This window comes from Durotheca rogersii, assembly GCF_024521655.1.
Source record: "Durotheca rogersii strain YMJ 92031201 chromosome Unknown GGS23scaffold_3, whole genome shotgun sequence".
Taxonomy (NCBI): domain Eukaryota; kingdom Fungi; phylum Ascomycota; class Sordariomycetes; order Xylariales; family Xylariaceae; genus Durotheca; species Durotheca rogersii.
Window position 1 is genome coordinate 1,310,172 of NW_026251234.1, and position 27,747 is coordinate 1,337,918.

At 54.6% G+C, this 27,747-nt stretch overlaps 8 protein-coding genes across 8 annotated transcripts; 4 read left to right on the forward strand and 4 right to left on the reverse strand.

Annotated features, from left to right (window-relative positions):
- The first annotated feature begins 279 nt into the window (after positions 1 to 279).
- GGS23DRAFT_284443 (uncharacterized protein) lies at positions 280 to 5,207 on the forward strand. Its single transcript, XM_051512581.1, has 2 exons — positions 280 to 2,711; positions 2,773 to 5,207. Exons 1-2 carry the CDS (start codon positions 443 to 445, stop codon positions 5,046 to 5,048), a joined length of 4,545 nt encoding a protein of 1,514 aa, XP_051375429.1. The 5' UTR covers positions 280 to 442; the 3' UTR covers positions 5,049 to 5,207.
- Positions 5,208 to 6,127: 920 nt separating this feature from the next.
- On the reverse strand, positions 6,128 to 10,554 carry GGS23DRAFT_551731 (ARM repeat-containing protein). Its single transcript, XM_051515371.1, has 6 exons — positions 9,991 to 10,554; positions 8,273 to 9,788; positions 8,031 to 8,180; positions 7,356 to 7,927; positions 7,181 to 7,302; positions 6,128 to 7,129 (listed from the first exon to the last, which is right to left on the reverse strand). Exons 1-6 carry the CDS (start codon positions 10,320 to 10,322, stop codon positions 6,747 to 6,749), a joined length of 3,075 nt encoding a protein of 1,024 aa, XP_051375430.1. The 5' UTR covers positions 10,323 to 10,554; the 3' UTR covers positions 6,128 to 6,746.
- A 340-nt stretch (positions 10,555 to 10,894) lies between these two features.
- GGS23DRAFT_284485 (DNA-binding protein) lies at positions 10,895 to 12,274 on the forward strand. The gene is made up of 2 exons (XM_051512582.1): positions 10,895 to 11,942; positions 12,029 to 12,274. The coding sequence occupies exons 1-2, from the start codon at positions 11,298 to 11,300 to the stop codon at positions 12,221 to 12,223; spliced, it is 840 nt and encodes a 279-aa protein (XP_051375431.1). The 5' UTR covers positions 10,895 to 11,297; the 3' UTR covers positions 12,224 to 12,274.
- Positions 12,275 to 12,851: 577 nt separating this feature from the next.
- GGS23DRAFT_593460 (PI31 proteasome regulator N-terminal-domain-containing protein) lies at positions 12,852 to 14,055 on the reverse strand (the record flags this gene model as incomplete). Its single annotated transcript, XM_051518036.1, has 2 exons — positions 12,852 to 13,801; positions 13,869 to 14,055. The coding sequence occupies 2 exons, from the start codon at positions 14,053 to 14,055 to the stop codon at positions 12,852 to 12,854; spliced, it is 1,137 nt and encodes a 378-aa protein (XP_051375432.1).
- A 1,112-nt stretch (positions 14,056 to 15,167) lies between these two features.
- On the forward strand, positions 15,168 to 18,033 carry GGS23DRAFT_284559 (uncharacterized protein). The gene is made up of 4 exons (XM_051512584.1): positions 15,168 to 16,858; positions 16,919 to 16,965; positions 17,082 to 17,235; positions 17,321 to 18,033. Exons 1-4 carry the CDS (start codon positions 15,599 to 15,601, stop codon positions 17,879 to 17,881), a joined length of 2,022 nt encoding a protein of 673 aa, XP_051375433.1. The 5' UTR covers positions 15,168 to 15,598; the 3' UTR covers positions 17,882 to 18,033.
- Positions 18,034 to 18,463: 430 nt separating this feature from the next.
- GGS23DRAFT_593462 (uncharacterized protein) lies at positions 18,464 to 19,096 on the reverse strand (the record flags this gene model as incomplete). The annotated part of the gene is made up of 1 exon (XM_051518037.1): positions 18,464 to 19,096. One exon carries the CDS (start codon positions 19,094 to 19,096, stop codon positions 18,464 to 18,466), a length of 633 nt encoding a protein of 210 aa, XP_051375434.1.
- An 843-nt stretch (positions 19,097 to 19,939) lies between these two features.
- GGS23DRAFT_284553 (uncharacterized protein) lies at positions 19,940 to 23,119 on the reverse strand. The gene is made up of 3 exons (XM_051512583.1): positions 22,654 to 23,119; positions 20,280 to 22,568; positions 19,940 to 20,223 (listed from the first exon to the last, which is right to left on the reverse strand). Exons 1-3 carry the CDS (start codon positions 22,767 to 22,769, stop codon positions 20,211 to 20,213), a joined length of 2,418 nt encoding a protein of 805 aa, XP_051375435.1. The 5' UTR covers positions 22,770 to 23,119; the 3' UTR covers positions 19,940 to 20,210.
- Positions 23,120 to 26,282: 3,163 nt separating this feature from the next.
- GGS23DRAFT_284773 (serine/threonine-protein phosphatase PP2A catalytic subunit) lies at positions 26,283 to 27,708 on the forward strand. Its single transcript, XM_051512586.1, has 3 exons — positions 26,283 to 26,545; positions 26,643 to 26,876; positions 26,960 to 27,708. Exons 1-3 carry the CDS (start codon positions 26,530 to 26,532, stop codon positions 27,673 to 27,675), a joined length of 966 nt encoding a protein of 321 aa, XP_051375436.1. The 5' UTR covers positions 26,283 to 26,529; the 3' UTR covers positions 27,676 to 27,708.
- The last annotated feature ends 39 nt before the right edge of the window (positions 27,709 to 27,747 follow it).

Consider the following 27,747-nt stretch of genomic DNA (forward strand, 5'->3'; position numbering starts at 1 on the left):
GCGTACGACCTCACGACCTCTCCTTATTATAATCTTCTTGTTCTTACCTTTCGCGATTCTGGAGATACATACATACGATTTCTTAGCTCCCTCGTGGTGCTCCCGTTGTTTATAGCCCAGCCACCTGCCTCGCCTCTCTTCCTAATCGCATGGGTCTCCCTCACTCCGGCTGCAGCCCGTCCGTAGTACGACCGAATCGGAGTGTGGTACGGCTCGAACAGCATTCGGCGAAGTAAACAACCCGCTGCAGGTCACGACACCCACCGCAAGCATCGCCAGCTCGTTTACCTTGACGAGCCCTCCCGAGTCCTACAGCGTCCTGCACGCTTCGACATCTCCCGCATATTTCCATCGACCTCACACTCGTTTCTGACCCGAATCCTCCCCCCCCCCTCCCTCCTCCTCCTTCGGAGCATGATGCGAAAGGCCCATTGAGGCGACCATGGTTCGCGTCACCGAGGAACTGGCCTTGTCGCCAGACCATCTCACCCTCTACCAAGCGACCGACCCTCTGCTCGGCCACCTTCCCTTGTTGATACTCCACGGGCCGTCTACCACCGCGAACTACACCTTCAACAGCTCGAGAGTCCAGGTCCATGTATATACCCCCGCTGGCTTCCAGTCCTTCCCCCGACTCACCATCTCCCCGAATTCTCCCTTGTATAACGTCGTCCACTATCTGCCCCGCGAGTTTCAAGGCGACGAGGTATACCGAGCCTTAGCCTTCGGATTGTTCAAGTATTTCTACGAGCTACCGGACCACGTCAAGGCTCATGTCCGAAACCAATACCCCGCCACCAAGGGCCGTCGGCCTGGCTCGTCCCCCGCGTTGTTCGGAGAAGAGCATGCCGCCGACATCGCCAAGTCCATGGTCAGGGCGGATAACACGCCGGACGTCATCCAGAAGCTCCACCTCGCTCTCCAGACGCAACACATAAGTAATATTGACATCGACCTTGTATTGCCTCCCGGGGCTATTATCCCCCTACAGCCCGCCGATTTTGAGGACGTGCCCGAGGACGAGGACGATATCTTGGACCCGACCTTGCGCCAGTACGGCATGTATACTTCGTTGGTCAAGTTCTTTGGCGAGCCCGTATTCTTGCCAACCACGAGATTGCGGCGGGCACCCTCCAAGCCGAGCGCTCTCAATAGGACCAAGTCGTTTTCTAAGGACCAGAAGGCCGAATTGCGGCGAAAGATGACCGAGCTGGTAGAGACCGAGGAGCGCTACGTCCAAAAGCTGAACGAGCTGGTGAACCACCTGGCGCCTGAGTATAGACGGGAAGCTAAGGAACGGCGGCCTGGCAGCCTCAGTCCTTCGGAGGAGGACGTCGAGAAACTATTCCCGCGATCGGCAGAAGAAATCCTGAAAATGAATTCGGCTTTCATGCAGGCCATAAAACAGGTGATGGAAGATACCGAAGAAGGTGCATCGAGAGATGTGGAATCAGGTTCCGTGTCGTCGAGGGCAGGTATGTCGGGAAGCGTTATTGGGAAGACGAGAGACGCAACAGGAGCTTTGACGATGGCAAAGGTCATGCTAGAATGGTTTCCGAAACTCACCGACTGCTACCAGGATTATATCCGAGCAAGCCAAAACTTTCCCCAGCTAATCACGTCCTTCCTCAGCCAGCAATCCAGCTTTTCTCAAAGGCTGGCTGTCACCGGGGAACAACACCTTCGCTCCACCGTCATCGAGCCCGTGCAACGGCTGCCACGGTACAGTCTCGTCATCGACCAGATCGTCAGCTGTCTACCAATCACCCACCCTGCTCTACAACCTATGCTGAAGGCCAGGGATATCATCACCAACATCTGCTCTATGGACGAGCCCCTCACTGACAAGCCTCACGTCAACACGCGCCTACGGCATATGGTCGAGAGCTGGCCCAGCGATCTTGAACCGGTTGGTAGGCTAATTGTTGCTGCCGACTTTGTCGAGGTATCTGCGCCGTACCAAGTCGGCGCCACCGCGGCAGTCTCGAGCGACCAGGCAGGTATCTTGCTACTCTTCTCGGATTGCGTCGTCATCGTAAGAAAGGCCTATGGCACAAACATGGCAGCGCGCGACTTGCTGCGGGAGATCGATAAACCATCCCCGGCCGGTCTTCTAGCCTCCATGACGAATGCGGCGGGAGGGCCTGGATCCTACGAACTGTCGTTTGCTGGCTGGCATACTCTGGCCGATGTTCGTTTCACTGAATCTTCGGATGGCCGTATGGCTTGGATGACTTCGCTCAGCGAGATGAAAGGCGCCAACGAGAGCGAATTCGTCACAAGCACAGCACCTACCTCGCGATGCTTTGTGCTACAAGAGTCATACGAGGGCAAAGCAGCAAAGTGGAGCGAAGATGTTGTTAAGGCCAGGGTAGAGGGCAGATTTGCCGAGAAGGAACGCGAAGATCCTTGCTGGAGTCTGCGTTCTGCCAGGATGCCCGATACAGGTCTGGGTGTGTTTGCTGCTGTCTTTCAAGAAGGCCTCGACCAGCTCGTGGAAGGTCGGAGGGAACCGGCGCCTGTCCGCATCGTCATTGATCACGAAAAGGGTACTAAAGGTGCACCTGTGGGCCATTACGGCGTAGAAATATGCTCGGACGTGAAAACGGGGAATATGAAGAAGATAACCGTGATCACAATCGGACTTCACGGGAAGAAAGCAGCCGACGAAGTTGCGCTGGAGGACTTTCTTCCAACCCTTGCCCGGAGGAGTAAGCTTTTCCCTCCCCTTTCGGTAGACGACTTGATAAATGATTGCTAACCGAACTACAGTCATCCAGCTCCTTAGCGCTCAATTCAACGTCGGGAACCCCGGGCTAACCCCAGCAATGGTATCATTCCATACAAAGGTGTTGCGAGGCTTAAGCGTTGCGAACAGGGCCGAGAAATCGAGATCCTTCCTAGCTACGTCGCCTGTCAAGTATCTCTCGAGCTTCCTCAGTGGAAACAGTTCCCCTGATGCCATTGCTAGTCCCAAGCATCAGCGCACGTTGACGGGAGACGCTCCCGTCCTTCTTCCCGGGCAGCTCAGCCGCTCTAACAGTTCTAGGGATGCGAGCTCTCTGTATGGCTCAGCCAAGAGCAGAGATGGCATCCGAATCGGCGGCTCCGACGACGATCGACCGGAAAACCCGCTGGTCCGGCTTGAGGAGACCTTCACCGGCTATATGGCTAGTCTCCAAGCGCGAAAGGGCGGCTTCATCGGCCGAACACTGCTCAACCGATCCGCCGTCGACGAGCTTTCCGTAAACGACTTATACAACAAGCTCATCGAAAGTCCTTTTGACATCGATGCCTCGTCCGACTTGACCCCCGATGTGGTTTTCGTTGCCTTCGAAAAGTTTGTACGATTTGCGTGGAGAGAACAGATGGGCCCGATTATGACGCCTAAGGCGCTGGACGCTCTTCAACAGAGGGCATCGAAAAGATTGCCTGGGGACTTTGCCGACTTTGTTCACTTTCTCTTCGCGGATATGGCGCCACAGAATAGGAGGGCCTTCACCGCTCTCATCAAACTCTTGGCTGACCTTCTCGACGGTTGTGGGAACGATAGTGACAGAGGAGCTCTCACTTTGGCATTTGCCGAGCTCTTAACGGACAATGATACCGCGCACAACTATATCAATCTTCTTGATCGGCTTGTCGAGGATTGTGACCACATTTTCTACGAGGGTCCGTCCGGTTTCGGTGCAGGCATGAGTCATATGGGTGCTATTTTCGAATCAATGAATTCGACTACTCGCAGTGTGAAGTCGCATAACGGATCTTTGACTTCGAATACATCATCTCTGAGAAGGAAATTTGGGTTTGACAACTTCTTGTCGAGGCAAAACAGCAAGAATGACGGAGACAGTCGTTCATCGGTGTGGCGTAGCCTGAGCAAGCATAATCGGCATCCAGGCACTGGTGAGAATTCGACCTTGACCAGAAATTCCGTGGTCAGGACCAAATCTATCGATGCCGGCGTTCCTTCAGGTCCGAACAAGTTGAGGCGGCCCGGGTCTCGCGACAGGCCTCCCATTGCCGGTGCTTTCGACGATAGTTTCTCACGACCTACCAGCTCACACAAGCTCGAAACCATCGGAGAGCCCGAGACCGAGGAGGTGGGTTCCGGCGATTCGAGGAGGAAACGTCGCAGCTCGTTGTCAGATCTGCAGGACCTCATGGACGCGACGAGCATCGAGGACGAATCTTTGCATCCCCTTTCCGACATGAAAGAAACCTCGGAAAAAATCAATTCTGGACCGCACGTGTCGTCTCCATCTAAAACTACAAACAATCCTAATTCACAAGGCCTCTCTAACAACCTAACGCTCCGTTTGTCCCGATACAAGGAAAATTCTGACGAAATATTTTTACCTCCGCTGTCAGCAAGCGAGACACCAAAAAAAGGGCACTCTAAAATGTTATCGACTTCTAACATTCCGACTTTGAGATCGCCCCACGACGTTGGAACAGCAGCCGATTCCGGCAGACCTACCTCTAGCCCTACCAAAGCTCAGGGGAGGCTTCGTTTACAATCGCCACAGAAGCTGCGTGAACGTCTACAAGTCGAGAAGAAAGCCGTTGATGAAGTCGACGCCAACCTACAATCGGAACTGTCAAAAATCGCCGCAGATATGGCCAAGGTTAACTCGACCCCGCGCAGTGCGACAATCGACATGAGAAAGTTGTCAGTTAGCGTGAGGGCTCTTGAGGATCGTATTCCCCTGGTCGTCTCTACATTAACCGATCGCCACGAGCAGCTCCAGCGGGACATGGAGGACATGGTGAAGGCGTCGGAGGCTAAGGTCAAAGCTATCGACCAGCTGTATAAGGAGGCGACGGCTGAGAACGAGCTGCTATACGAAAAGTTCAACAGCGAGCTAGGCAAGATCGTCAAGGCGCTCAAGGGGAAGGGGCGGGACGACAAAGAGGAGCTGCTGGTCCGTATGAAAGACTGCAGTGAGGAGACAGCACGCGTGAAGAAGGAGAACGCGCGGCTCCGCCGGGAGATGGCTAGCTTACGAACGCTGCTCAAGAGCAGCACTAATGCCGGTGACGCCTAGAGGGATGTCATTTACGAGGTGGGGGAGGCGTTGCGAAGACTGGTGTTCTGGTTGCTTTGGAAGGCCATGACGAACTTTATCGCGATTGCGAGATAATCCGTCGGTCGCCGTCGCCGTCGTTCGGCATCATAGTCGGCGTCCACATTTCTTGTTTCCTGTTGTTGTCGTTGTTATATATCATCCCCTCTAGCAGAGAACGGGCCTTTGCGCGCGGGCGGTTGTATGATTGATTGATCCGGCCGACTCATCGACTTGATTGATTGGTTGGTTGGCTGTATCTAGATGGCGGTTCCGTCGGGATGGTTCTTTTTTTTATTTTTATTTTTCCTGCGCTCGCGCTCTTAGACCGAAGAAGGGGAGGGAGACCTTTACCTTGCTGGCTACACTGGTATGGGTCTCCTGCGCCCGTTTTTTCTTCTTCTTTCCTTCTTCATTTTTACCTGAGAACGAGAAGACGACGGATAAGCCAGGGCAGCCAATGCGGGAAAGGAATTCACGAAAGAAAAAAGCAGAGGGGGGGGGCCTATAGAGAATAAGACTAATGATAACGTCAAACGACAAATGACGAATGCCACTACAGATGACTCCCATCGCAATGTATATCCACAGCAGTATACCGACCCCGTCTGCATCTCCGCGGCTTCCCGCGACGCAAGGGGACTTCGGCTAAGGTAAGAGAAGCGTGCGTATTGTCCGGGTAATAAGAGGGGGCTTGACTAGAACTAAGTTCGTAACAAGACGAGAGAGGTACTAGGCTTAAGCCTATCAACCCACACATGTCTGCTGCGAAATACTCCGGCCAGGATGTCGGAAGGCGTTGGTGGTGAGAAGGAGGGGAGAGGAGAAACTCGGAGTGAGGGTCCGCTCTATCGTGCAATAGGGGGGGGGGGGGGGGGGGGGCTAGCGCATCGCAGGTCTACTTGGTGTAGAATTCGACCCCTTGAGCACAACCCGCCACAAATTGCTTCCCTAGCCTTGCCTGGAAGACGGTGCAGCACATACGCCCCAGCTAAGCGTTGTATTGGGACAGAGGATGGCACCTAGTCTTGATCCAACACATTATACATAAGCATCCCGTATCCCTACGCACACCACACAGCTTGGCCCGCCGAAGAGCTCATAGATAGAAAACCCCGGCGGAGGATAATCGTGTTGACGAAACTTGGGGACGTTTTTTTTTTTCTTGCTTGTGGTTCTTTGTATATGTCATGACTAGTATAACTAACTAACCTACCCACTTGTATCTGCGCCTGGGAGGTGGTTGATCTGAAGATGGTGTTTTTTTGTTTTGTTTTGCGGTGACCATCGAGAAAGCGCTTCACGGTCCCGAACCCAGGCGAACGGGCGAGGCGAACGACGAGAATGCATCTGCGAGCATCACGGCATGCAGTTCTCCCCCCCTCACCCCTATTCATTCATTCATACTCGAATGTGGCCCCTCATTCCTCGAAGCCCCCGCCCGAGCCACCGACGACTTATTCCATTCTCATATCGAGCTTTTTATTAACTACCCACCCCTCTAAGAGCCTCAACGAGGCAAGGCAAAGGTGTTCGCCATGAGACACTACCTTGCCTCTATGAGTTTCCCCGGTATCATTTCAGCGTTAGCCTACGAGAGAGTCCCCCCTCTCCTTCGGTATTTTCCACCTCCCCGTCCTAAAGCGTGCCCTGCCAACAAACCGGTGGAGTCTAAGCGGTTTATTCCGCTGGGCGGATCTCATTCAATTTCGCTTTCTCGTCGTCTGTCAGCCCGTTGTACCACTCCCCGAAGCCGGCAATGTTATCTCGAGCAGCTGTCACGAAGAATTCTGTCAGGTAGTTCTGGGTTTCATCGTCCCGGTTGCGCATATTGCTGGCTTCTAAGAAGCCCATGAGGTCGTTCTTGGTGCTGCCGAGGTTAAGGTCGAGCGTATCCGGATCGTCCTCCCAGCCGTCGTCGTCGTTCTCGTCGGCAAACTCAGCTGCTGCCGCCGCCGCCGCCGCCGTAGCGGCACTGTTCATGCCAGAAGCCGAAAGAAGCTCCTCGATGAGGACCTTCAAAATCTTGAGTGGTGCAGGGATGATAGTATACTGATCCGGCTCTGCAAACTCGTTTAGCGGCGATATTTGAGGGATGTAGGGTGCTGCATTACGTTGCTTAGCACGAGAACGCGTCATGATCCTATCGCTTGCGGGCATGATAAGATCTCCCTTCACCATCGTCTGAGCCACTCTAGCATCGTTCAAGCTATACAGCTTTGAGAGAGCAATCACACTGGAACTCAAGTTAGCAGGCTCTAGATTTAGTTCCGGTCGGATTGGGCTTACTTCTGCCTGATCTCATCGTACCCGGCAAAGTTGACAGAATTTTCAAGCCACTTGCTCAGAACGATCTGGAGGCCACTCTGTCCATCGATCTGTATAGTACTAAGGAATTCCACCACATCATGAGCGCCCAGGAGCGAGAGCCTTGCGAAGACGAGAATGAGCGATTGAATAAATGGCGCAGCTTCAGCGGTCGCTAGACGGTTAGCGACAGCCTGCAATAACTGTGGCAGGAATGGACCAAGCCGCTCGTGGCCGGCCTTTTCGACTAGCTCAGCTGCGAGGCCGCCCACTTCGGAAGCAGCGTTATCCTCGATCGTAGGGCCCAGCAAACGGTCAATGATAAGGAGACAAACTTCGAGGCCAGATCTGTTATTCTCGTCGTGGTAATTGAGTACCTGCTCGTGGTCGTGCGCCAAGAGATACTTTACAGATTCGGCCCCGGGTCTTAGAATCTCCCCCTCGTTGGCCTCCATAAGCAGCCGGCTCAACTTAGGCAGCGTGACCGCTACGAATCCAGGGGGGAGGGGCTCGGAGGCATATTGAGTGAGGGAAGCCATGAGCTCAGCCGCAACCTGCAACGATTACGTCAATCATCTGGATAACCGAGATGCCTTCAAGACAAGGCGAGAAATTGGAACGGGCAGTTTCTAGACGCTGGGAAAAGTCTAGACTCACGGTAATGAGTGGGTTATCCGAAGTGACATCGGCGACGTTGAATGCGCCGGTCAGAGAAGGGAGGACTTTCTGGCAGAGCGCTTGAAACGACGCCGCGTCCGGCAGCGACTTGACAACATCTTCGAACTCCTCGCAGACAAGCATCGTCACCTAAACAAACAACGCAATTAGCCTCTCTGCGACGGCGAGATGCCCAAAGATGGACATAAGCGACTGGCTAATCAGTAAGGTCCAGTACATACCTGCCAATTGCTCGATCCATGCTTGGCGATAGGGAATAGCAAGTCCAAGGCTGGAACGTCGGGAGACACCGCGACTCTCTTGTCTAAATTTATGGCGGCTCGGAGAGTTTCCGTTAGCGTAACCAGCAAGTCGTCCGATTCCTCAATTTCTGTCATGTCCTTAATGGTCATCCACTGCTTTATGGCGTTGACTACGTTCGCTTGGAGTTGCTGGTCGCCCATAGCATTTTCGCTCTGGAGGAAGCCTTCAACTGCCTTGATACACGCGACTTGCACTAGCTCCGACTGCTCTGCTGTGATGGCTTCGACGGTCTGGTTCGTGAGCGTAGTCGCAGCTCCGTCAAATTGGGCCAGTACGCCAGCAACTAGATAGCCCCGAGCGCGTAGCAGCGGCTCCGCAGGGCGGTTGACGGCATAGGTGACCAGCTCAAGATAAGCCTGGCTAACCTCGGGCGGCGCTGGCTTGTTGCAGTCGAGAAAGTCATTGAGCAGCATGTTAAGCAGATACAGAGCGGCTTCCTGCTTCCTCCACGAGGCATTTTCCGCGAAGAGATTCTTAGTGTGGGCGAAGAGACCTTCCAGCGCCTTCTGGTTCAGCCACTCTCCAAGTTTGATGATGAGGTCTCCGCAGGCGGTCCGTGGGGTATAATTAGCGCTCACAGACTGCTCCTCTGCAAGGTACAGAGAGACGTCGATGTCCCACAGCTCCTCCTCCTCTCGGGTGATACGGGCGTAAGAGCTCGCCAGCTTCATGATGTCCAGCACCCAAGGGGTCTCGTGTGCAGAGGCGTGAATTGCCAACTGGGCCTCCAGCTCCTTCCGGACCGGCGGCGCTCGCATGCAGCTATTCAGGAAATCCAGCTCTTCTAATACTAGGAAGTCTAAGGTATAGGGAAGGCCGTCGGAATCTTCGAGCCTGCCTTGTGCTTCGTTCTCGATATACATCAGCTCGTGAGAAGGCTCAAGGAGCAACAGCTCCTCCCAGATGGCTTGGAAGAAAACTGGCGTCTGAGGCGCCAAGAGATTCGCGAACACGAGCTTCAACTTGAGAAGGCACTTGACAACCTGGAGCTTCAGAGCGATCAACCCGTTCCAGCTGTCGGGCTGGGATATCGACTGGGGGTCGCGGTCGGGCAATCGCAGCTTCATTGTCTGGTCGAAGAAGGGGAACCAGCCCTTCATAGCCTCCTCGGCAAATCCGTGAACCTCCTTGGGATGCTCGTCCTTGACCGTATCCATGAGATCGAAGCATCCGCGGAAGACAGAGACGGCAAGTGCACGTAGGGCAGGCTTGCGTTTCTCGTTGATAGCCACATCGTATACGACCTTGACAATGTCTCGCGCCATGGAGAAGAACTGGCCGTCGCTTAGGCTCTCGTCTACTAGATCGCGGAGGACGATCAGGGCGCCGTGAAGTTGACCATCGGTACCGCTCGGGATTATCTCGAGGAGCGTCGGCAGAAGAGAGGGCCACTGTTCGGGGAAGTCCACATTGGCGATCTTGCCCGCGGTGAAGCTAGGCAATACGGTCAGCGGCAACCGTCCATAGACGGGATCAGCAAGGCGATGAGGCGAAGTGAGATGGATGCGGAGCATCATTGGGAGGTCTGGGACGGGAGGATTTCTTAAGATGCATGGGCGGAAGAGGCGAGGAACATGTGAGGGGAGTAGAAATGACGAAACACTCGGGCGAGTTCGTATACGGGAGGCCATTGTACCTTGCGGCTGCCTTGATCTTCTTGTCATCCTCAGAGTTGAGGGCGAGGTCAAGGACCATAGGTCTGATCTGATCCTTGATAGAATCGGCAATGGGGATGGCAGGGCCACTGTCGCTCTCGCCGCTCCAGTTCTTCTCGATGAACAGCCGCAGCGCAGACAGGGCTGCTTGTCGGACGTCTACGGTGATGGAGGCATGTCGAGCAATGTTGGCGAGGGAGAGTAGGTAGGCAGGGTTGGTGGACGCGTGCTTCAAGTCAAGTTCGGCTTGTTTCCTAGGGCCCTCGGCTGCCAGCTGGGTGTTGGCCAGGACCTGGACGAGCTGGTCCTCCATCTTGGGCTGGCTCGAGATTTGTGCGACAGGCCAGTTGATCTGCGGGATTGATGAGTACTGGGCAGATATAGTGTGTCTGTGGAACCGCGTAGGGAGATGCAGGCGTTTCTCGAGCCGAGACGGTGCCGGTTCGAGGTGGTGGTGGTTTACGTGCGGTAGCTTTGTGCGGTGACGGCCCCGACGAGATGTTTGTGTTTTGTCCCAAGGCGGTCAAAATGACTGGCGGGGGAACAGAAGGGTGGGAGGGAGGGTTCGAGGGCTGCGGGCCAACTCGAGGTGTGGCCTGTGAACGGCTCCAATTTCTACCGTCCCTCTCCCAGCATGTGCAGTGTGGTGCCTAAGAAACAGGGGTACCACTAGGGTAGGAGTTATAAGGGTTGTCCTACTACCTAAGGTAGGCAGGTAGGTACCTATACCTTAGATACCTGCAGGTAGTTGTTATGAATCCCCTATAACCTCTTGCAACAGCTGTGTTTTGGGTCCCTGGTAAGAGCTTGCTTGCCCTGCCAAGTACCCCTCCCTCCCCCACCTCCAAACCAGAATTTCTGTGGAAAAGCACATGTGGCAGGGCCAAAACTACCTCCTACATTACCTGGGATTTGTGCCAGGGATAACCAACCTTAGGTTGGCTGCCTCTCACCAAACAGACCTGTTGTACCTACCGGTGCCTCCTGGTGCTTAAGCAAGGCATGCAGAATAGTATGGACCTTAGGGTATGTCTTGTACCTCTCAAGCAGTACCTACATACAGGCGTACTATAACGGGGTTCAGTCCAGGTGGAGTAAGAATTCCAGGTACTCGGTTGCCCCGTTGTGTGGATGAACCAATCCATCACCCCTCTCAGCCTAACCCAACGCGCCCCTCCCACCCCATGCACACATATTCTGCCCCTCAACGCGTCTGCCACAGTACATAGAGACTACGCGCGCCTAACGACAACAACAATATCATCATCCAGGAAGGGAAAAAAAAAGGATGGCTTTCCCACCAGAATCACAAGAACAGCCGCCGCTTCAGCCGCAATCCCACCAAGGGGAGCAACAGCAACAGGCATTCATACCATCTGGCCAAGCATCCTACCTGCTCGTCTCATTCACCCACTTCCTCACCGTCTGCATCCATAACATCCTCTACTACCGCTCCATCTACCCCCAGGAGACCTTCCTGATGAGCCGGGCCTACAACCTACCCGTCCACCAATCTCGGCACCCCAAAGTGTGTTCGTGGATCCGCGACGCCGTCGATGCTGTCCGCGCCCAGCTCGCCCGCGGCGCTGCCGAGCGCGTCGCTGTCGTCGTGTACGACAGCCAGGCCCGGGTCGCTGAGCGCTGGATGTTTGACGTCTCCGCCTTCCCCGCCTGGACGGGCTTCGATGCTGCCCCCCGCGGCCCGAGGACTGCGGAAGACGACGAGTCCGACCCATCCGCCGATAACGACCCTGAGGCTGGTCCCGGTCCCGGTCCCGGCCCCGTCAGGGTTAACTGGACTGACGTCGACGAGCAGCTACGCGCTACCGTGAGGAAGCTCGCTTACGCTGGCGAGAAGATGGCCCCGCTGCCGGAGGGTTGCACTTTCACCGTCGCGGTAGAGTTGCGGGACGACAGCGAGGCGCCGATAGGGGTGAGTGTTGCCAACCTTACTTACGTATACGCATACGCCTCTAGATAAAGAAGAGGCTTCGGACGGCAATAACTAATATATCTCAGCACCCGCAACCTTGGATCCCAACTCAGCCCAATCTACAGCCGAAATCTAGAGACAAACACGTGCCAGGCCGGGATATCGGTGGAGCCAAGACAACTCCTCTCCGGGCCGTAGAAGCTGGGCCTTTGTTCTTCGAATGCTGGGTCGAGGAGGGCAGAATCAACGAACAGGTATCGCCTTACGCTTCACACGAATAGCACGTCCTATATCCTCTCTAGTGGGCGCATGTCGATTCGGGCCTACTGTCCCCCCAATATTTCCGTTTACGTTCAGATAAAAAATATGATGAGCAAGTAATTTAGACAGGTAAGTTCAAACTTGTTTTCCCATTTGGGTACCTTCCTCGTTCACGACATCGTGGCATAATGAGGGTAAGAGGTATTAGAATAGATACATCAGCTACACTTTCGCCTTCTTCGCGGATTCTCACGCTTTTGTCCAGCTTCAAATGGTCTCGCTTGTCCGAGGTCCAGGTCCTCGCGAGCACGGGGCCGGTGCCGTTGTTCATGGCGCGCCTGCTGACGAAGGATGGTATTTTATGAATCGCACACTCGACCCATAGCTCAAGAACTCTTGTCTAGGCAGGCCCCGAAGTATCTAGGCCGGCCTATAGTCCGTCACGTTTAAAGAGTTCATCGGCCCGCTGCAACGCCAGTCGCAGGGTTTCATGGGATATGAATTGCGAAAAAAGCATGGATGCCACCAAGAGTTTATTCGGAGACCCCTGCGGATATCCGTGAAAGTGACGGGGGAGACCAGCAAACCAAGAGTATGCCGACTAAGCCACGATACCTACCTTTCTCAAAGCCGCCCGGCTCCATTGCCTCAGATGATATCACCTCCAAACCCTCCAAACCCTCCGAATCCTCCTCCAAATGGCCCTCTACCGCCACCTGGCCGACGGCCTCCGAGCCTAGGATGCCCCCCCGGGCCTAGGGGATCGTAACGGGCACCTGGCGGTACCTGAGGATCGAAAGTCTCGTCACCAGGCCGGTGGCCTCCGAAGAGAGGGTCGTCAAAAGTCGGGTGCATGCCTCGATTTCCACCAGGCCTTGGTAGTCCTCCGCCAATACCTATTCCGGGGCGCAACGGGTCGTGTGGTCCCAGACCCGGTGGGTTCAAGTCATCAGCCCCGATATTCCCGAATGGGCTACGGCCAGGCTGAAGGGGGCCTCGAATCGGGCGATTGATATCGTAAGGATCCTCAAAGCCTGGAGGTGGAAAATCGCCAGCTGGAACGGGGTTGCGGGGAGGCGGATGAAGCGGGTCATTATATGGGTACGGCTGAGCTGGCTGGGGTAACGGATCGGGCATCACGGGCTGTCGGGGTGGTCTCCGGCCGGCTTGGTCGGCATCCTCGCGCGCAACTTTGTCATCGGGAGATTCCTCGTAGCCCTCCTTCTGCAGCGATGGCAGGAGCCTCTGGATAATATTAATCTTGATAAGGTTGGCTAGATCTACAATACGGCTCTCGGATATGAAAACGCTCCGCAGTTTCTGCGTCACATTAGATCGGTCTTCGACGCCCTCGCCGTCGAATTCTATCCGCACAGGGAGAGCTGCGTTAGAAACGAAGTCCTTGATAGTGATATCGACGCGTGTGATGCGGTCGTCGTTGATTCCTAGTCCGCGAATCTCGGCTTTGCCACCCATGCGATCAGTTCTGATGACAAAGCGAAGCGCTGATTGTTGATGGGCATAGATGAATGCGTAGGTGTTGAAAGAGGCATTCCAGTTCGGTGGCAGCCGCGGAGCCAGCTCATGGCACTTTGCCTCTATTTAAGGACCATCGACGTTAGCGGAAGGGGGGACAAGACACAGGTTGAGCAGACTAGTACCGACCTTCCAACTTGTCCTCGTCGAAACCTAGGAGGCGGAAGCCAAGTGAAGCCATGCAGGCGTGCGTAAATAGCGCCAGAGCCTCATGAGAACTACTAAGATCAGATGTGGCGTCGCCCTGAGGATGGGTGGGCAGAGCATCGGCCATCTGCTGGAGGATGACCGACGCGCTCAGAGGGTTCGCTGGCATGACGGCAGTAGACTGAAATGATGGCTAATGATAGATTTCTATTTTATTCGGGCGGATCGCAGACGGGAATGTGTAGACGGGAAGATGCATCAAGGGAATCAGGTGTGTAGGCGAAGAGAGAGGTCGGATGGATGGGATCGCCGAACCACACCATGCAATGTGCCACTGCACCGTGGGGGGGGGAGTTATGTCATCGATATGTTGCCTTCAGCCCTACAGAGGATGGATCTATTCCCCCGTTACATGCATATGCATCGTAGAGTAAGGAGGACTTGTTGGGCGGGGTAGCTTTATCTTATCGGAGCTTGCTGCCATTTGCTGCCGTGCCCATGCATGCTGCCAAGCTAAGCCTCCGAGACGCTACGCAAAACACGACGCGTCCGGGTAACCAACCTGTTACCTTCGCCCCCCTATTCTATTGTCCAGGGATACAGAGTCGAGCCTCTGCCGTTCGGCCTGGTTGCGGCGAGCATCCTTCATCAAAATCCCGGCCCTATCAAGACAGCGAGACTCGTCCATGCTTTGCCCGCTATCCTCGTTATTACTTATACCTACCCACTGCCTATCTTTTTAGACTGCGGCCAGACGTGCCCATTCTCCAACAGAATCCTACCACCGCCAAGTGTCTAGCATCGCAGACCACGATTTATGTATGCGGGTCACTTTCCCCAGAGCGATGAGATCATTCATTCACTGTAGTGTCGGAGAGCATAGGCCCGCCGAATTCCGCCCAGCTGGGAGACCTGAGTTCCTGGATTGACGGGTAAATGATCCGCGGGCCCTGGGCTAACCGAATGGATGCCTAGTATCTAAGCTATATAGGCCTCTGGCCCCTTGTGAAAGGGAGGAAAAGGGCTGGCCTAGCCAACTCGCAGCTGATCTTGGCGGAGTTTACGGTGAATCGAACCTTGACTACGCATCCACCCCTTCCTGACATCGCCGGACTGTCGCGCCTCTTTGGCATCACGTAAAACTATCCGCAAGCTGAACAGCCGGACCTCGTCAACATCTCGACCGCTTCGAGCTACGCGCGATAGTACGTGGTTGAGGCCTTCAGCTACCCCACACGGCTCAGGTCTAGACCTGACATCGCGTTAGACCCATTTCGATAGTTGCGACACGGCTCTCCCGTCAAAGCGTCGCTTTTAGCTCGAAATGTTCTTAGGGCTGGGTCGACTCCTAGCCAAGTGCTAATAGCGCTCTCATTAGGAACTCGGCTTAGCTTCCCTGGCCGTTCGTGTAGCAGGGTGCTCTAGCAGACGAGATGAGGCTTAACAAATGAGACGGCGATGGCGCGCTTATGTCCTCGGTTCGGCGGTACCTGGGAGATATTCCCCAGGAAGACTCCAGCGTTGGGCTGACCCTCTGACAAACTCAAATAGGGGACGATGTCCTCCACGTTGCTTGACGTTCCCTTCCTCCGCCTCACGTCGCTCGTTTACTCTGTCGCTCGGCTGCTGCTTGACTTGAAGTCAGACTTCGTACGAAGTCATACATTCATTTATCAGTCAACTCAAGCTGCAGGCTCCGCTCCTTCTTCGCCATGAGGTTTGAGCCGATTGTCGTTGCCCTCCTTGCCGGGGAGGTCGCCGCCAAATGCAAGCCAGTCTCTCTATCGAACTCGAAGAGCTCTTCGGCGACGGCTTCGGACTCTGGCTCACACCCGTACCCAACCGGACCGGCTCAACCAGGGTACCCAACCAGACCAGCTCAACCGGGGTACCCAACCGGATCGGCTTCTAGCTCTTTCCCGCCCGGCTATCCAACTCTGTCAGTTTCGAAGTCTTCCTCATCTGGATACCCGATACGATCATCTTCTAGCTTTTCCCCGCCCCGCTATCCCACCGGACCAGGTTCGAGCTCTTCCCTAAACGGCTACCCAACGGGGTCATCGTCAAGCTCTACCCCGAGCGGCTACCCCATCGGACCAGGTTCAAGCTCTGCCCCTAGCAGGTATCCAACAGGATCGGCTTCGTCAAGCTCTTTCCCGAGCGGCTACCCCATCGGGCCAGGTTCAAGCTCTGCTCCTAGCGGGTATCCAACAGGATCGGTTTCGTCGAGCTCTTCCCCGAGCGGCTACCCGGGAGGGTCATCTTCGTCAAGCTCTTCCCCTAACGGATATCCAACCAGCTCCTCGTCTACGTCTAGCACTATCTCCAGCACTACGTCAAGCTCGTCAAGTGCTTGCCCGACGCCGACTGACTTTGTAGTTGGACCCGGTGGATGCCAATGCTCTTATGACTTCCTCGATGGGTACAAGATCGAGGAAAGGCCGGACGCTATCTCGGACGCAAACTCCTTCGAGGAGTGCCTGGAACGCTGTGATGCTACCACGACTTGCATCAGCTTTTCGTTCCAGTCCGGAGCCTGCAACTTCTTCGGTAGCCGGGTTAATGACGGTGTCACCGCTGTAGAACATGCCGGCTCGAAGGTCGGATCCCTGATTCTGGGGTCTTGTCATGGGACCTGTACGGACCCTTCCCCGCTCCCTGATTACGAGCCTCCGATTGTCGAGGATCCTAGCATATGCGAGACAACTTTTGTGTGGAAGCCCGTAAACACTGTTGTTACAATCTTGGACCCCAGAATAGTCACCATAACAGACTCGGTGACCGCAACTACCACGGAGATAACCACCACGACGCCGACTGAACTCACCACCACCACGGTGTTTACAACCGAAACGGCTACGGTGACAGAGTCCCAGGCAACGGACACGTACACCACAACATCGACGGAGTACTCGACATCCACCGAGTTCCATACGATTACTGGTACCATTACCGTGATTCGAACTGTAGTGGTAAGCATGCTTTGCGACCCAATTCATCAGAAGAGGTTAATTGCTAACTCCAAGTGTTAGAGCTCCGTCCAGCCACCAACGAGGACGGTTAGCGCACCCGCTGGTTTGTATGTCAAAGCTCATTTCCTTCTACCCCTGGCCCGTTACTGGGAGATATTCATTCAACTAAGACGCCCTCTTCCCCCCTTCTAAGGCTAAGCGATTACTGACCCGCTTTCTATAGCACACCCATCAAGTCTGCTCTCCCTGGTATTGTGGCGAGGTCCGTCGGCCGTCTCGTCATCGGAAGGTCGCCTCGCTCTCGCATTCCCGATTGTCCTGTCGCTACCCCAACAATTGGAGAAATCGAGACTTACGCTTCCCACGTTGCTTGCAAGGTTAGTATGTCCCGTTTTCGCAGTCGCATGACATACTACGAATCCATGTTTTGCGTGACCGCGTATGCTGACTCTGGTTCTGTAGACTACGTCCTTCACTACCTTGACCACGACAGTCGCTACTAGCACAACCACGGAGACAATCACCGATTCCACTTCGACCTCTACGGAGACGTCAACCAGCACAATAATCACTACCACTACCGAGGTGCCGATCCCCGCGGAGACAACCTCCACGGTATATACAACGGAGGTTATTACGACGGAAACGACCGTGCCAACGACCAGAACGGTCACTATAACGACAACGTCAACAGCTACTGTCGGCCCGACACCCACGGCATACAGGCAGTGCCAGGCGGACAATCTGGCGTCGAAGATCAACGGGAAGGCCATAAACTTCTTCATACAATCCCACCAGCTCGTCGGCTACGGCTTTGTGAGTGAGGACGTGGATTGCTGCGACGTTTGCCGCAAGACCGCGAATTGTGGCGGCTTCAAGCTGCTCGCGAACGGCTACTGCCAGCTAGCCAAGACGACCACGTGCAACGGCGCCCTCAAGGCTGCCACCATAGGCAGCTGGCCGCAGCCCTTGGAAGACATCAAGTTTGTCGGTAATGGCGCATGCGGCCAGGTCCGAATCTAGAGAGCGGCCTTGGGCGAAACTTGACATACACGTCCACTGAGCAACCAAAATATCCCGGGGCACTACTTCTCTAGACTACACAGGCAACTCGTATTGAAGCTATTACCCACGGCGCACGGTTGGTGCCAGAAGAATCGATAAGATTATGTGCTGTAATACCGGCTGGGCCTGCTTCTATGCAAGCCAGGCTCGGCGTAATATGGAACGCAATAATGCTACTATTCTAGGTATATATTGATATATAATTACTAGCTTCCCGCAGGCCTGCGTTCCATATATCCAAGTATTGTGAGATCTCACGACATGAGCTTAGACAACTTGGTCCTTACAATCATAGTACCCCTAATCTATTTCCTCTGCATGTCGTATTCGTTGCCCGAGAGCATCCGAACCTATTCATCCACTTACAGGGCTCTCTATCTACCTACAGGCTGCGGGTTTGCGCAGCGCTCGCGTGATGGATGGCCAACGTTTCCGCGCCAGAGCCGCCTCGATCTCTCGCGTACGGGAGTTGGTAGGGCCGACTACGGCGTACTCCTCGCACCCGTCGAGAACATCCCCGGGTCGCCTTCTGCGTTCTTCCTACCAGATACGCGACGGGGCCATGACATACCTAGTCGACCGCTTCGCGGCATCTCGCGTGGCGCCGCCGTCCTCTCGGTCGCCATTGCTCAGCAGAGCTCCGCCCTCTTCGTCGTCGTCGTCGTCGTCGTCGTCGTCCTTGTCCTCGGCTGTGCTCGCGTCCTCCCCGTCCGTCTCCGTCTGCTCTTCTTCTCCTTCGTCGTCTCCGTCGCAGCACTCGCAGTCGGTCGGGCACGGGCTCTCGCTGCCGCTCCCCTCGCCCTCGCCCAGGCCGGCCGACGCGTGCCCCGAGTCCCACCCCGCGCCCCCAAACAGCCGCCCCTCCCGCTCCGCCTCGGCGCACGTCGTCGCGTCCAGCATCACGATCTCGGGCCCCAGCTCGCACAGCACGCACAGCTCGTTCGCCACCTTGCGGTAGAAGGACTCGCCGCCGCCGGCAGGCTTCGCCGCACCCGCACCAGTAGTAGTAGCAGCAGTCGCGATCGGCCCCCGGTATTCTATCCCCGTCCGGCACCGCCCGCGCCGCCCGTTCTGCCGCGCCATCCGGCACGTGTGCCCCGCGACGTGCGGGTCCTTAAGCAGGCCCGTCCCGCACCCCCGGCACACGTACAGCCAACAGATTCCGGTGCACATAGTCGCTAGAAAAGAGAACGAGTTGCGGTCCAGCCGAATCGAACGGTTGAAGAGCCCTTGGTTCTCTCGCCCACGGCGGACTAACTAGGCCTGAAGGGTGGGGCGAATACGTAGTGGAAGGCGAGGAGCCCACAGGCAGAGCGCTTGCTGGATGTTATAATCGATTGTTTTTCGGGCGTAGGTGTGGACATTCGGCGCACAATATAGGGCGGAGAGAGCCGCTACTACCTACGCCCTTTATACCGCACGGCGGACCCCAACCATATGCTCCTATTGTAACAGTTGAAAGCACATTGTTTCGAGACTGACGGACAAAGGACGAGTTGAAAAGGAGGTGAGGAGTTGACATCTTCTAGTAGGATTGAGAAGACGCATGATCTAGAAAATGAGTCGGTGAGGTAGGAAACAAAGAAGATAAGAAAGTCGGTTCCTAGCAAGTTCCACCCCATCGTAAAGCAGCGCGACATAGAGACACTATTACTAATCGTCGAAATCCAGTTGAAATTCCCGAGACTACTTGAAAGAGAGAGAGAGAGAGAGAGAGAGAGAGAGATGGATGCTTGAAATTGCATGTTGATGCCTAACCTTTGTCCGTAATGCCTATGCACCTAAACTCCAGGCTCATCTGGTGAACCGTAAAGCTCTGACTGTTACCACATTTACAACGATGATGCACGCACCGTAAATTCGTGAATAGCGTCAGTGGCCCTCGCACCGTTATCTCCAGCATTGCAGGACGGTTGGGGTTTTCTAATCCTCGTCATAACCGAAATTTTTAATCAAGCGTCCCTCCGACCCGTCCTCGCCTACAGCCTATCCCCCTCTTACTCCGGGAGAGGGAATTGATGTCGTGAAGGGTGAACTACTCCAAGGTGGCAGTATCCACGATGAATGGATTCAATACCAAAAGCGCCTATATCGGTCAGCTGATAGCTCCGCTAGCTATCTTTCCTGTTCCGGTGGCCTCAGGCAACGGGTGAGGGCATCGAAGACGCACTGCTCAAGCGTCATCCTCGAAACTGGGTGGTCCTCCTCAGCTGCCGATATCCTTGACGATAGCAGGCAATGAAATGTTTAAATAGGTTCTTTAGGTTTTACATAAAGTTCCTGAGTTCTACCATCGGCGTCTGTATTTTCGATCAGCAATCAAGAATATGACGATCGGGTATTAGGCTAGACCTACGAGTAAGCCTCAATGACTCTTGGCTGTCGGCGCTTGAATTTGGGCGTCATATTATTAAACGGCCGCTTCGGCATTTCTTTCTCGGATTCGCTTCCACTACTTGACGGTTGCTCCAGGCCTAGCAATTCACGGTCGATGGAATCCAGCGGAGACCCTTGGGAATCAGGCGTGCGAGTTCTGGACGAAGAGCCCCGACTGTTTGGGCGACTTCCACGAGAGCATCGGGAGCTATGTCTGCTCAGTGGCCGACTGTGAGATGCGGGGGTATCCTCCATCGATCTTAGCGGCGGCGGGGAATATGTTCTGTCAGAATCATCTCGTTCCTTAAGCGTTTGCACGTTATACTGGTGACGTTTCATATCATGACCCGACGCGAGGCCCCTACTATTGGGGCTTTGAGATTGATTATCAGGATCCTCGATCAATTCGCCTGGTTCCATGTCCAATTTAGCATCTTCGTTGGGAACCGGAGACGGCTTCCAGGGTACGTCACGGCCATTTGTCTCCAGAACCTCTCCAGGCTCAGGGGATACGGGTTTCTGTCTCTTGGTAGACGGCTCATCGATCGGAGAATTGCGGAAAAGTCTTTCGGCTTTGAGGATATCCACATCATCATATGATTCATTCCATCGCCTTTTCCCCCGATCGAGCTTGTAGCGAGAATCGCGATTCTTCCCGAGATATCGTCCTAGCACGCCTCGCAAATGCCCATGGCGGTGCCGATTAGCATCATGTGAATTGCTCAAACGATCCCTGAAGTTATTCCTATGGGCCGTATCTATTTGTATTGCCCGGTTGTAATCATCTAGCTTCTGGAGGCTTACTTCAGCCGGATCTAGAAATATTGGATGGTGTTGCATTGTGTACCAATCTTTGGTCTCGCGGATGCTTTGAGAAAAGTCGTCGACGTTGCGAGGTGTGATATATTGCGACTTCAAGCCCTTAGCATCGAAGGCGGGTGGGATCATGACGTCTTCGGTATACTCAGTCGGGAGGGGTGCCGCAATAGGGTCTGCTTTCGTAGTTGTCGAAAGTTCAATGAATATAGTGTGCTCATCCCAGCCCATGTCTTCAACGACTTTGTCTACAGTTGCGCTGGATGCACTTTCCAAGTCACCACGCTCTGACGCCGAACCTAGTTCGGATACTATCTCACCAGGTTCACGATCTTGATGACCCTGGGCTGGTGTTGGTGTTTCCCTTTTCTGAGAACCCCGATCCTGGACCACCACTCGACTCGGGGTTGATACAGAAGGCTGCCTCCGCCGATGATTCCTGTCCGATTTATCCAAGTTCTTGTATGGGTGGAATCGATCCTGGCGGTCTTGGCGCCGCTCATCTCTAGGCCGGCCACGACCCCAACGACGGGATTGTCGGTCATCTCGATAAGAAGCTTCCCCGTGTCGACTCTCGTGGTACTCGTCTCGGTGATCTTGATAGTTCGGCGGTGGCGGATTATCCCAGGGATTATGCCGAAAATTTTGCGCGTGTCGAACGTCCGTTGGGCGTCTATCATCGTGACGACGTTGGTAGTCTCGATCACGTTGGTGATGGCTTCTGTCATCTCCGTACAGGCGGTCATGAGAAGAGTCCGGTGGCGGGTACTGAGGATAGAAGACAGGAGACGGACCGCGCTGTGGGAGGGTGTATTCATTCTGTGTATAACTCGGAGGGGTCGGGTACGCATATGGCGTAGGCGGATGTGCGAAAGTAGGGGGCGGCAGCGGTGGCGGTGGTGGGGGGTATGACAGGGGAGGACCGGCGGGATATGGATGGTGTGTCCCATACTGAGGACCTAGGGGATAGTGGCTAGGAGGCGGAGGATAATGGATTGGTCGGTTGGGTGGGCCTGCAGGATAGTCACCGGGAAGATACTGGCCGGGGCGGCTAGGAAGGCTGTGGTGGTATTCGAAAGGCCCATGGGTGGAACTCGAGGAGCTATAGAAGCTACTATACGGCGGTGGGTTGAATGGTTGATGAGGGTCAGGTGGAGGGCCTATAGATCCTGGGGGGGCCGGAGGTCCGTACCGATCATACGGCGGCTGGGGTGGAGTAGGTTCTCCGTAGAGAACCGGATTGTACGGGGGTTGGGGATGATATCCTGGGACCGGACCTGACTGATAAGGTTGAACTGGAGGTGCATGGTGAGAAGGAGGGGGCGGGGGAGGAGGAGGTGGAGGAGGAGGATAACGTGTGATCACCGGTCCCTTGCCTCGCTTGCTGGATATAGTATTATCATTATGGGGGCTCTTGCTCGATTGTCGTCGAGCCCAAGATGCCTCCAAACCGCTAATCACATCTCATCAGCTATTATACCACAGGGTGCAGGAGGAAGCTAGTCCTGGCATAAAGAAGGGACATTACAAATACCTACGCTGGCATCTTGCGAGGATCCTCGGGACAAGCTGTGAACATGTGGCCCCGCAAGCCACAATTATAGCACGGGGGCTCATTATGCTCCGGCTCTAGGCCCGGAGCTACTTGGGCCATTTTTCTGTCGGAGGCGATGAGGAGAAGTTGAAAATAACACGTCGGATACCCAAGATTTACCCTGTGAAGACAGGATCTGATGACCAAGCCGTTGGCCGGTGGCTGGGCAGCTAAGCGCAATAGTCAGGAATAACAATGAGTGAATGAACGAGACGGCGCCCGGAGCTCATCTGAGAGACCGCTCCAGAAACGGGTCGCCGGGTTAGCAGAAGCCCCGTGGCGGTAGGTCGTACGGCGGCAGGCGGGCCCTCAACAATCCAGACGAGGCGTGACGACGGTGTAGCTAGTCGGTCGTCGCGCGCGACCAACTACACGTACGCGCGGGGTTCGACTGAGACTCCGAACGGCCTCTCATCCGAAATCTAAGGAGAAGCAGGTCTGGACCTAGGTCAATTCAAATATGGAAAACAAGAGCAGACATCAGATAAAGGGCTGGAACGACGGGCAAGCCACGTGTAAGTGTAGGTAGGTATATACTAAGACAGGGACGATCAACGTATACGCACCCTAAGCGGCTGATTGAGCCTCTCACCGCGCGACAGCACGACGACGACCACCGACACGAAGCCCTCCTCTCCAGCGTCGCAAAGCGTGATGCCAGCAATTCATCAAGAATCGTCTGTCCGCGCGATCATTAAGCCAGATACTGCGGTCGGGGAGATAATTGAAGGGCGAGCAAGCTGACATGGATGCTAGTGAAGATGGGCTGAAATTGGAGGTTGCGCGAGCGAGACTGCAGAGGGTGCGCGGAATGGCAGAAAAAGCATGGTAGGTACATGAAAAGTACCGAGGTACCCTGCACCTTCCCAAACTCGATAACTAAGGCTGCTCAGGGTGACTGCCCTTCCAGTTGATCCTTGCCCGATACCTCCGTCCAAGTACCTCCAGCGGTACCTGTCGCGCCGCCCTTGCTAGAGGTACGGATTCGAAGTCGCGCGCTCGGCGGCGACTCGAGGCGGCAACGGCCGAACTTTGGTCCGTCGCTGATGAAAGATCGCGTCCATTCGACTACTAGAGGGGTGGGAAAGGTCGAGGTCATATCCGGCGAGTGCCCATCAGCAGCACACAATACACGGGACGTAACATAGAAGTGCCGGGTATACCTATATGAGTACGGCAGCGACGCAGTCAGCCATTCACTGCCCCGCGATGGGAGGCGACGAGTATTATCACGGGACGAGAGCCCTTCTCCTTTACTGGTATGAAGGCATCAAAGCGGCCGATATCCGGGCCAGGACCACGCTTTAGGCCCCGACCGACGGCAGAAGCGAGTCATGAACCATTAGACGTGGGGAAAAAACGAGTATATAGATAGCTGCATGTGTGTATATAGTAGGTAGGTAGCGTACCACCCATATTTATATACGACATACGATGACACGTTCTAAAGGGCAGGCAAGTCTGGCCGAACACGAAAGACGCAGAGACACAGATCGGCCAACGGCGCAAGTCGAGGCGCCGTCACGGACAGCTTCAGCCCATCCGCCCCGGTCTCCAGGTCGTACGGCCGGTTGCCCCGTGATCGATCATGCCTCCGGTGTGGTTCAAGACAAGAAAAGTCGAATGCAAATCAGAATGCAGCGCCCGACGAACTGGAAATATGAACTTCCATGTCTCCTAGATGTCGACGGACCAAACTAGTCGGACGGGGGCACGCGGAGAGTGTGTTAGGAAATCAACGAGAGAACGGGTGTTCTACTACGAACTGCCCGGTTTCAATCCATGGAGGGTGTGCTCCCAACTGAGGAATGCAACACGACTCGGCGCGCTTCTTGTTGCAGACGGCCATGGAGCCGTTGGCAAAGTTGAGGCCGCAAAGGCCCTTTGCGGGATGAAGTTGAAGGGGAGAAGTTGAAGTCGGTGGAAAACCTTGTCCGAAGGGCTTTAAGCTAAGGTGCATTTATGATCAACTGGGGACCGGTAGATTATGCATTAAGCACCGTGTATGTATATATCGGTCATATATGCATGTATCGGATCGCATCCCTGATAGGAGGATGAAGGCAGGTAGGTAACTTTACGAGAGTCTACAGATCAGCCCAACTAGTCCCCTGAACCTCACCCCAAAGCGGGTCACGGCTTCCTGAAGATTCTATTGGCTCTTTCCTACGACCGTACTCCACTAGTTGGTTGGGGTAAGATCCTTTTGATTACTTAAGCCTCTACCACCGCTACCACCGCCACCACTGCCACCACCGCCACCACTGCCACCACTACCACCACTACCAAGTCAACTGCACCACTACCGCCGCCACCACCACCACCACCACCGTTAATCTAATTATTTATTGGATGCTCCTAGGCCAACTTTTAATCACGAAAAAGAATAAATTAAGTACACGTTCGTACGGTGGTTAGAAAGGAGAATTTAGTGACCCTTGTACGAAAAGTTTGGGTGACAGGGATAAAGTTTGGTTGACAGGGAAAAAGCTCGGCAAAATCGCCTAATCCGGTTAGAGGTTGGGGTAAGGTACAGGGGACTAGTTGGGCTGATCTGAGACCTCCTTTACGAAGGATAGATGGAATGGTTTTGCTTCCGCCGCGCGCGCTGGCCCGGATCGCGAAAAGTCGTAAGTCCCTTCTCTCGCTTCTCTGTCCGTCAATACGTGCTTTGAAGATCCCGCAGCGGCCACAAGAGAGTGACACCTAGGTCGATTACCCAATACTACCCGCACACCTGCGTCGTAGGAGGAAGGGCTTATTACCTACCCCGTTGCATCAACGTACATACCTACCTACTTCCTCCCCCCTACCGCGTCATCGCCCAATAAATGGGATGGGGACTCTACAGGTGAATAGCAACTGGTCAGCCAGGCAGATAGACACCTGCTGGATGATACGTCTTAGGAATTAGGTACTAAGGTCAAGTTAAGATTCAACTCTTACAGGTAGGTACCTCCCCTACCTAGGAGGTAGGTACCTACCTAGGTGCTATCACCGCCGCAATACAATAATACGAGGCACCTATCAATCTAGCTAGGTGCATACATCATCTACTATTATCGTATCACAGGAAGGTATACACCGCTACACGCATATCGTACATTTGCATACCTACCTATAGGAGAAGAGAATTCGGACCCTGTCTTGTGTATGCGTGTATACATCGGATGCATCAGGTACATCTCTTCTTGATTCTTGGGATGGGTACGAGGCTTCCTGTAACTCGTCGCGTCAAGCAGCTGCCGTCCCTGCAACCTCCCTGCACCAGGTGATACAAGCCGGAACGTGGCATACACGGGGGCCAGTGTTCCAGCAAATCTAGATGTCTCGCAGCTGGCCCGCAGGTGACAGTAGATACCGATAACAGCCTTTACCTAACCGGGGTAGCTTACCAACTCAACGTCCTTCCAACGATTCCGCCCTCCATCGAATTCGACTCTCAACTCCATAACATCAATTATCTCGCCCCCTCTCCCTGCCCGCGAGAAGGTGCTATCTTGTTGTGTCGCGCCACCTTATCTCAACCCCCCCCGACCGTATGCCGCCCTACCCTCCGAACCGCACCGCGAGCTGGCCCGATACGCTCTCCATGTGAGCCTGCGAACGCCCTCCCGCCTTCTAACATGTTTGCGGTTCCCTCGACCTCCCCATTCGACTTTGCATCTCCCCGGAGCCGAAAGAAGCCCACCTATCGTTAGCTAGGACGAGTAGCTTCTTGAGAGAGAGAGCGAGCGAGATAGAGAGAGAGAAGACGAGGTTGGGTTGATCTGTCGGTGTTTTCTTTTCCCGCGCCTCTCTCTCTCGGAGTTGGCTAAAGATGCCTGGGCTCCCAGGTTTGTCTTCCTCCCCGCTCATCCGTGTCTGCGTAAGACGAGAATAAGACAATCAGGATTTCCATCGGCCGTAGCTGATGACTCCATCGTCTCCTAGCCTCGGTTGATCTAGATGAATGCATCTCCCGTTTGTACAAGAAGGAGCTCTTAGCCGAGTCGGTGATCGAGGCGATATGTGCCAAGACAAAGGAATTGCTCATGCGGGAGAGCAACGTGGTCCATGTTCGGGCCCCAGTCACCGTTGTGGGGGACATACATGGCCAGTTCTACGACTTGATAGAGATATTCAAAATTGGTGGCTGGTGCCCGGACACGAACTACCTCTTCCTCGGTAAGCGCACAGAGAACCCACACTATTATCGAGGTCATAAATACGAGGACCCAATCTTTCTAACTTCGGGTACGCTATTCCAGGCGACTATGTTGACCGTGGTATGTTCAGCGTGGAGACCATTTCTCTTCTCGTCTGTCTCAAACTCAGGTATCCCAACCGCGTGCACCTAATACGTGGCAACCACGAATCACGCGGCGTCACGCAGTCTTACGGGTTCTATACCGAATGCTCGCGAAAGTACGGCAATGCTAATGTCTGGCACTACTTCACGGACATGTTCGATTTTCTCACCCTCTCGGTCGTCATTAACGATCAGATTTTCTGCGTACACGGCGGCCTGTCTCCGTCAATCCACTCCATCGACCAGATCAAGATTATTGACCGGTTCCGAGAAATTCCTCACGAGGGTCCGATGGCGGATCTTGTGTGGTCGGACCCGGATCCGGAGAGAGACGAGTTCTCTCTATCACCGCGCGGCGCAGGCTACACATTTGGCGCCCGTGTGGTTAAAAAATTCTTATCGGTCAATAACATGAACCACATCTTGCGCGCGCACCAGCTCTGCCAGGAGGGCTTCCAGGTCCTCTACGACGACCGACTAAGCACGGTGTGGAGCGCACCAAATTACTGCTACCGATGTGGAAATATGGCTAGCGTGCTAGAGGTCAGCGACGCTGGAGAGAGATTTTTCAATGTGTTCGCGGCTGCCCCCGAAAATGATCAGCACAAGGAGATGCAGCAGCAGGGGGTGGAGAAGAGCGCTGATGGGAACTCGCTGCCGGATTATTTCTTATAAGGACACTAATGCTGGCAGGGCCAGACAAACATAGGCGTCCAAGACATACATGCCTACTACTGACATCATTTC

Excerpts from the sequence above, each read along its gene's own strand:
- GGS23DRAFT_284773 (XM_051512586.1), top strand. Across the intron at positions 26,877-26,959 it reads CACGAACTACCTCTTCCTCG|GCGACTATGTTGACCGTGGT; the intron begins GTAAGCGCACAG and ends ACGCTATTCCAG.
- GGS23DRAFT_284559 (XM_051512584.1), top strand. The coding sequence starts at position 15,599 with ATGAGGTTTGAGCCGATTGTCGTTGCCCTCCTTGCCGGGGAGGTCGCC. Across the intron at positions 16,859-16,918 it reads CCGTGATTCGAACTGTAGTG|AGCTCCGTCCAGCCACCAAC; the intron begins GTAAGCATGCTT and ends TCCAAGTGTTAG. Across the intron at positions 17,236-17,320 it reads CTTCCCACGTTGCTTGCAAG|ACTACGTCCTTCACTACCTT; the intron begins GTTAGTATGTCC and ends CTGGTTCTGTAG.
- GGS23DRAFT_284443 (XM_051512581.1), top strand. The coding sequence starts at position 443 with ATGGTTCGCGTCACCGAGGAACTGGCCTTGTCGCCAGACCATCTCACC. Across the intron at positions 2,712-2,772 it reads TCCAACCCTTGCCCGGAGGA|TCATCCAGCTCCTTAGCGCT; the intron begins GTAAGCTTTTCC and ends ACCGAACTACAG.
- GGS23DRAFT_284553 (XM_051512583.1), bottom strand. The coding sequence starts at position 22,769 with ATGGCCCAAGTAGCTCCGGGCCTAGAGCCGGAGCATAATGAGCCCCCG. Across the intron at positions 22,569-22,653 it reads GATCCTCGCAAGATGCCAGC|CGGTTTGGAGGCATCTTGGG; the intron begins GTAGGTATTTGT and ends AGATGTGATTAG.
- GGS23DRAFT_551731 (XM_051515371.1), bottom strand. The coding sequence starts at position 10,322 with ATGGAGGACCAGCTCGTCCAGGTCCTGGCCAACACCCAGCTGGCAGCC. Across the intron at positions 8,181-8,272 it reads ATGGATCGAGCAATTGGCAG|GTGACGATGCTTGTCTGCGA; the intron begins GTATGTACTGGA and ends TTGTTTGTTTAG. Across the intron at positions 7,130-7,180 it reads GCGTTCTCGTGCTAAGCAAC|AGCCGGATCAGTATACTATC; the intron begins GTAATGCAGCAC and ends ACGAGTTTGCAG.
- GGS23DRAFT_284485 (XM_051512582.1), top strand. The coding sequence starts at position 11,298 with ATGGCTTTCCCACCAGAATCACAAGAACAGCCGCCGCTTCAGCCGCAA. Across the intron at positions 11,943-12,028 it reads ACAGCGAGGCGCCGATAGGG|CACCCGCAACCTTGGATCCC; the intron begins GTGAGTGTTGCC and ends AATATATCTCAG.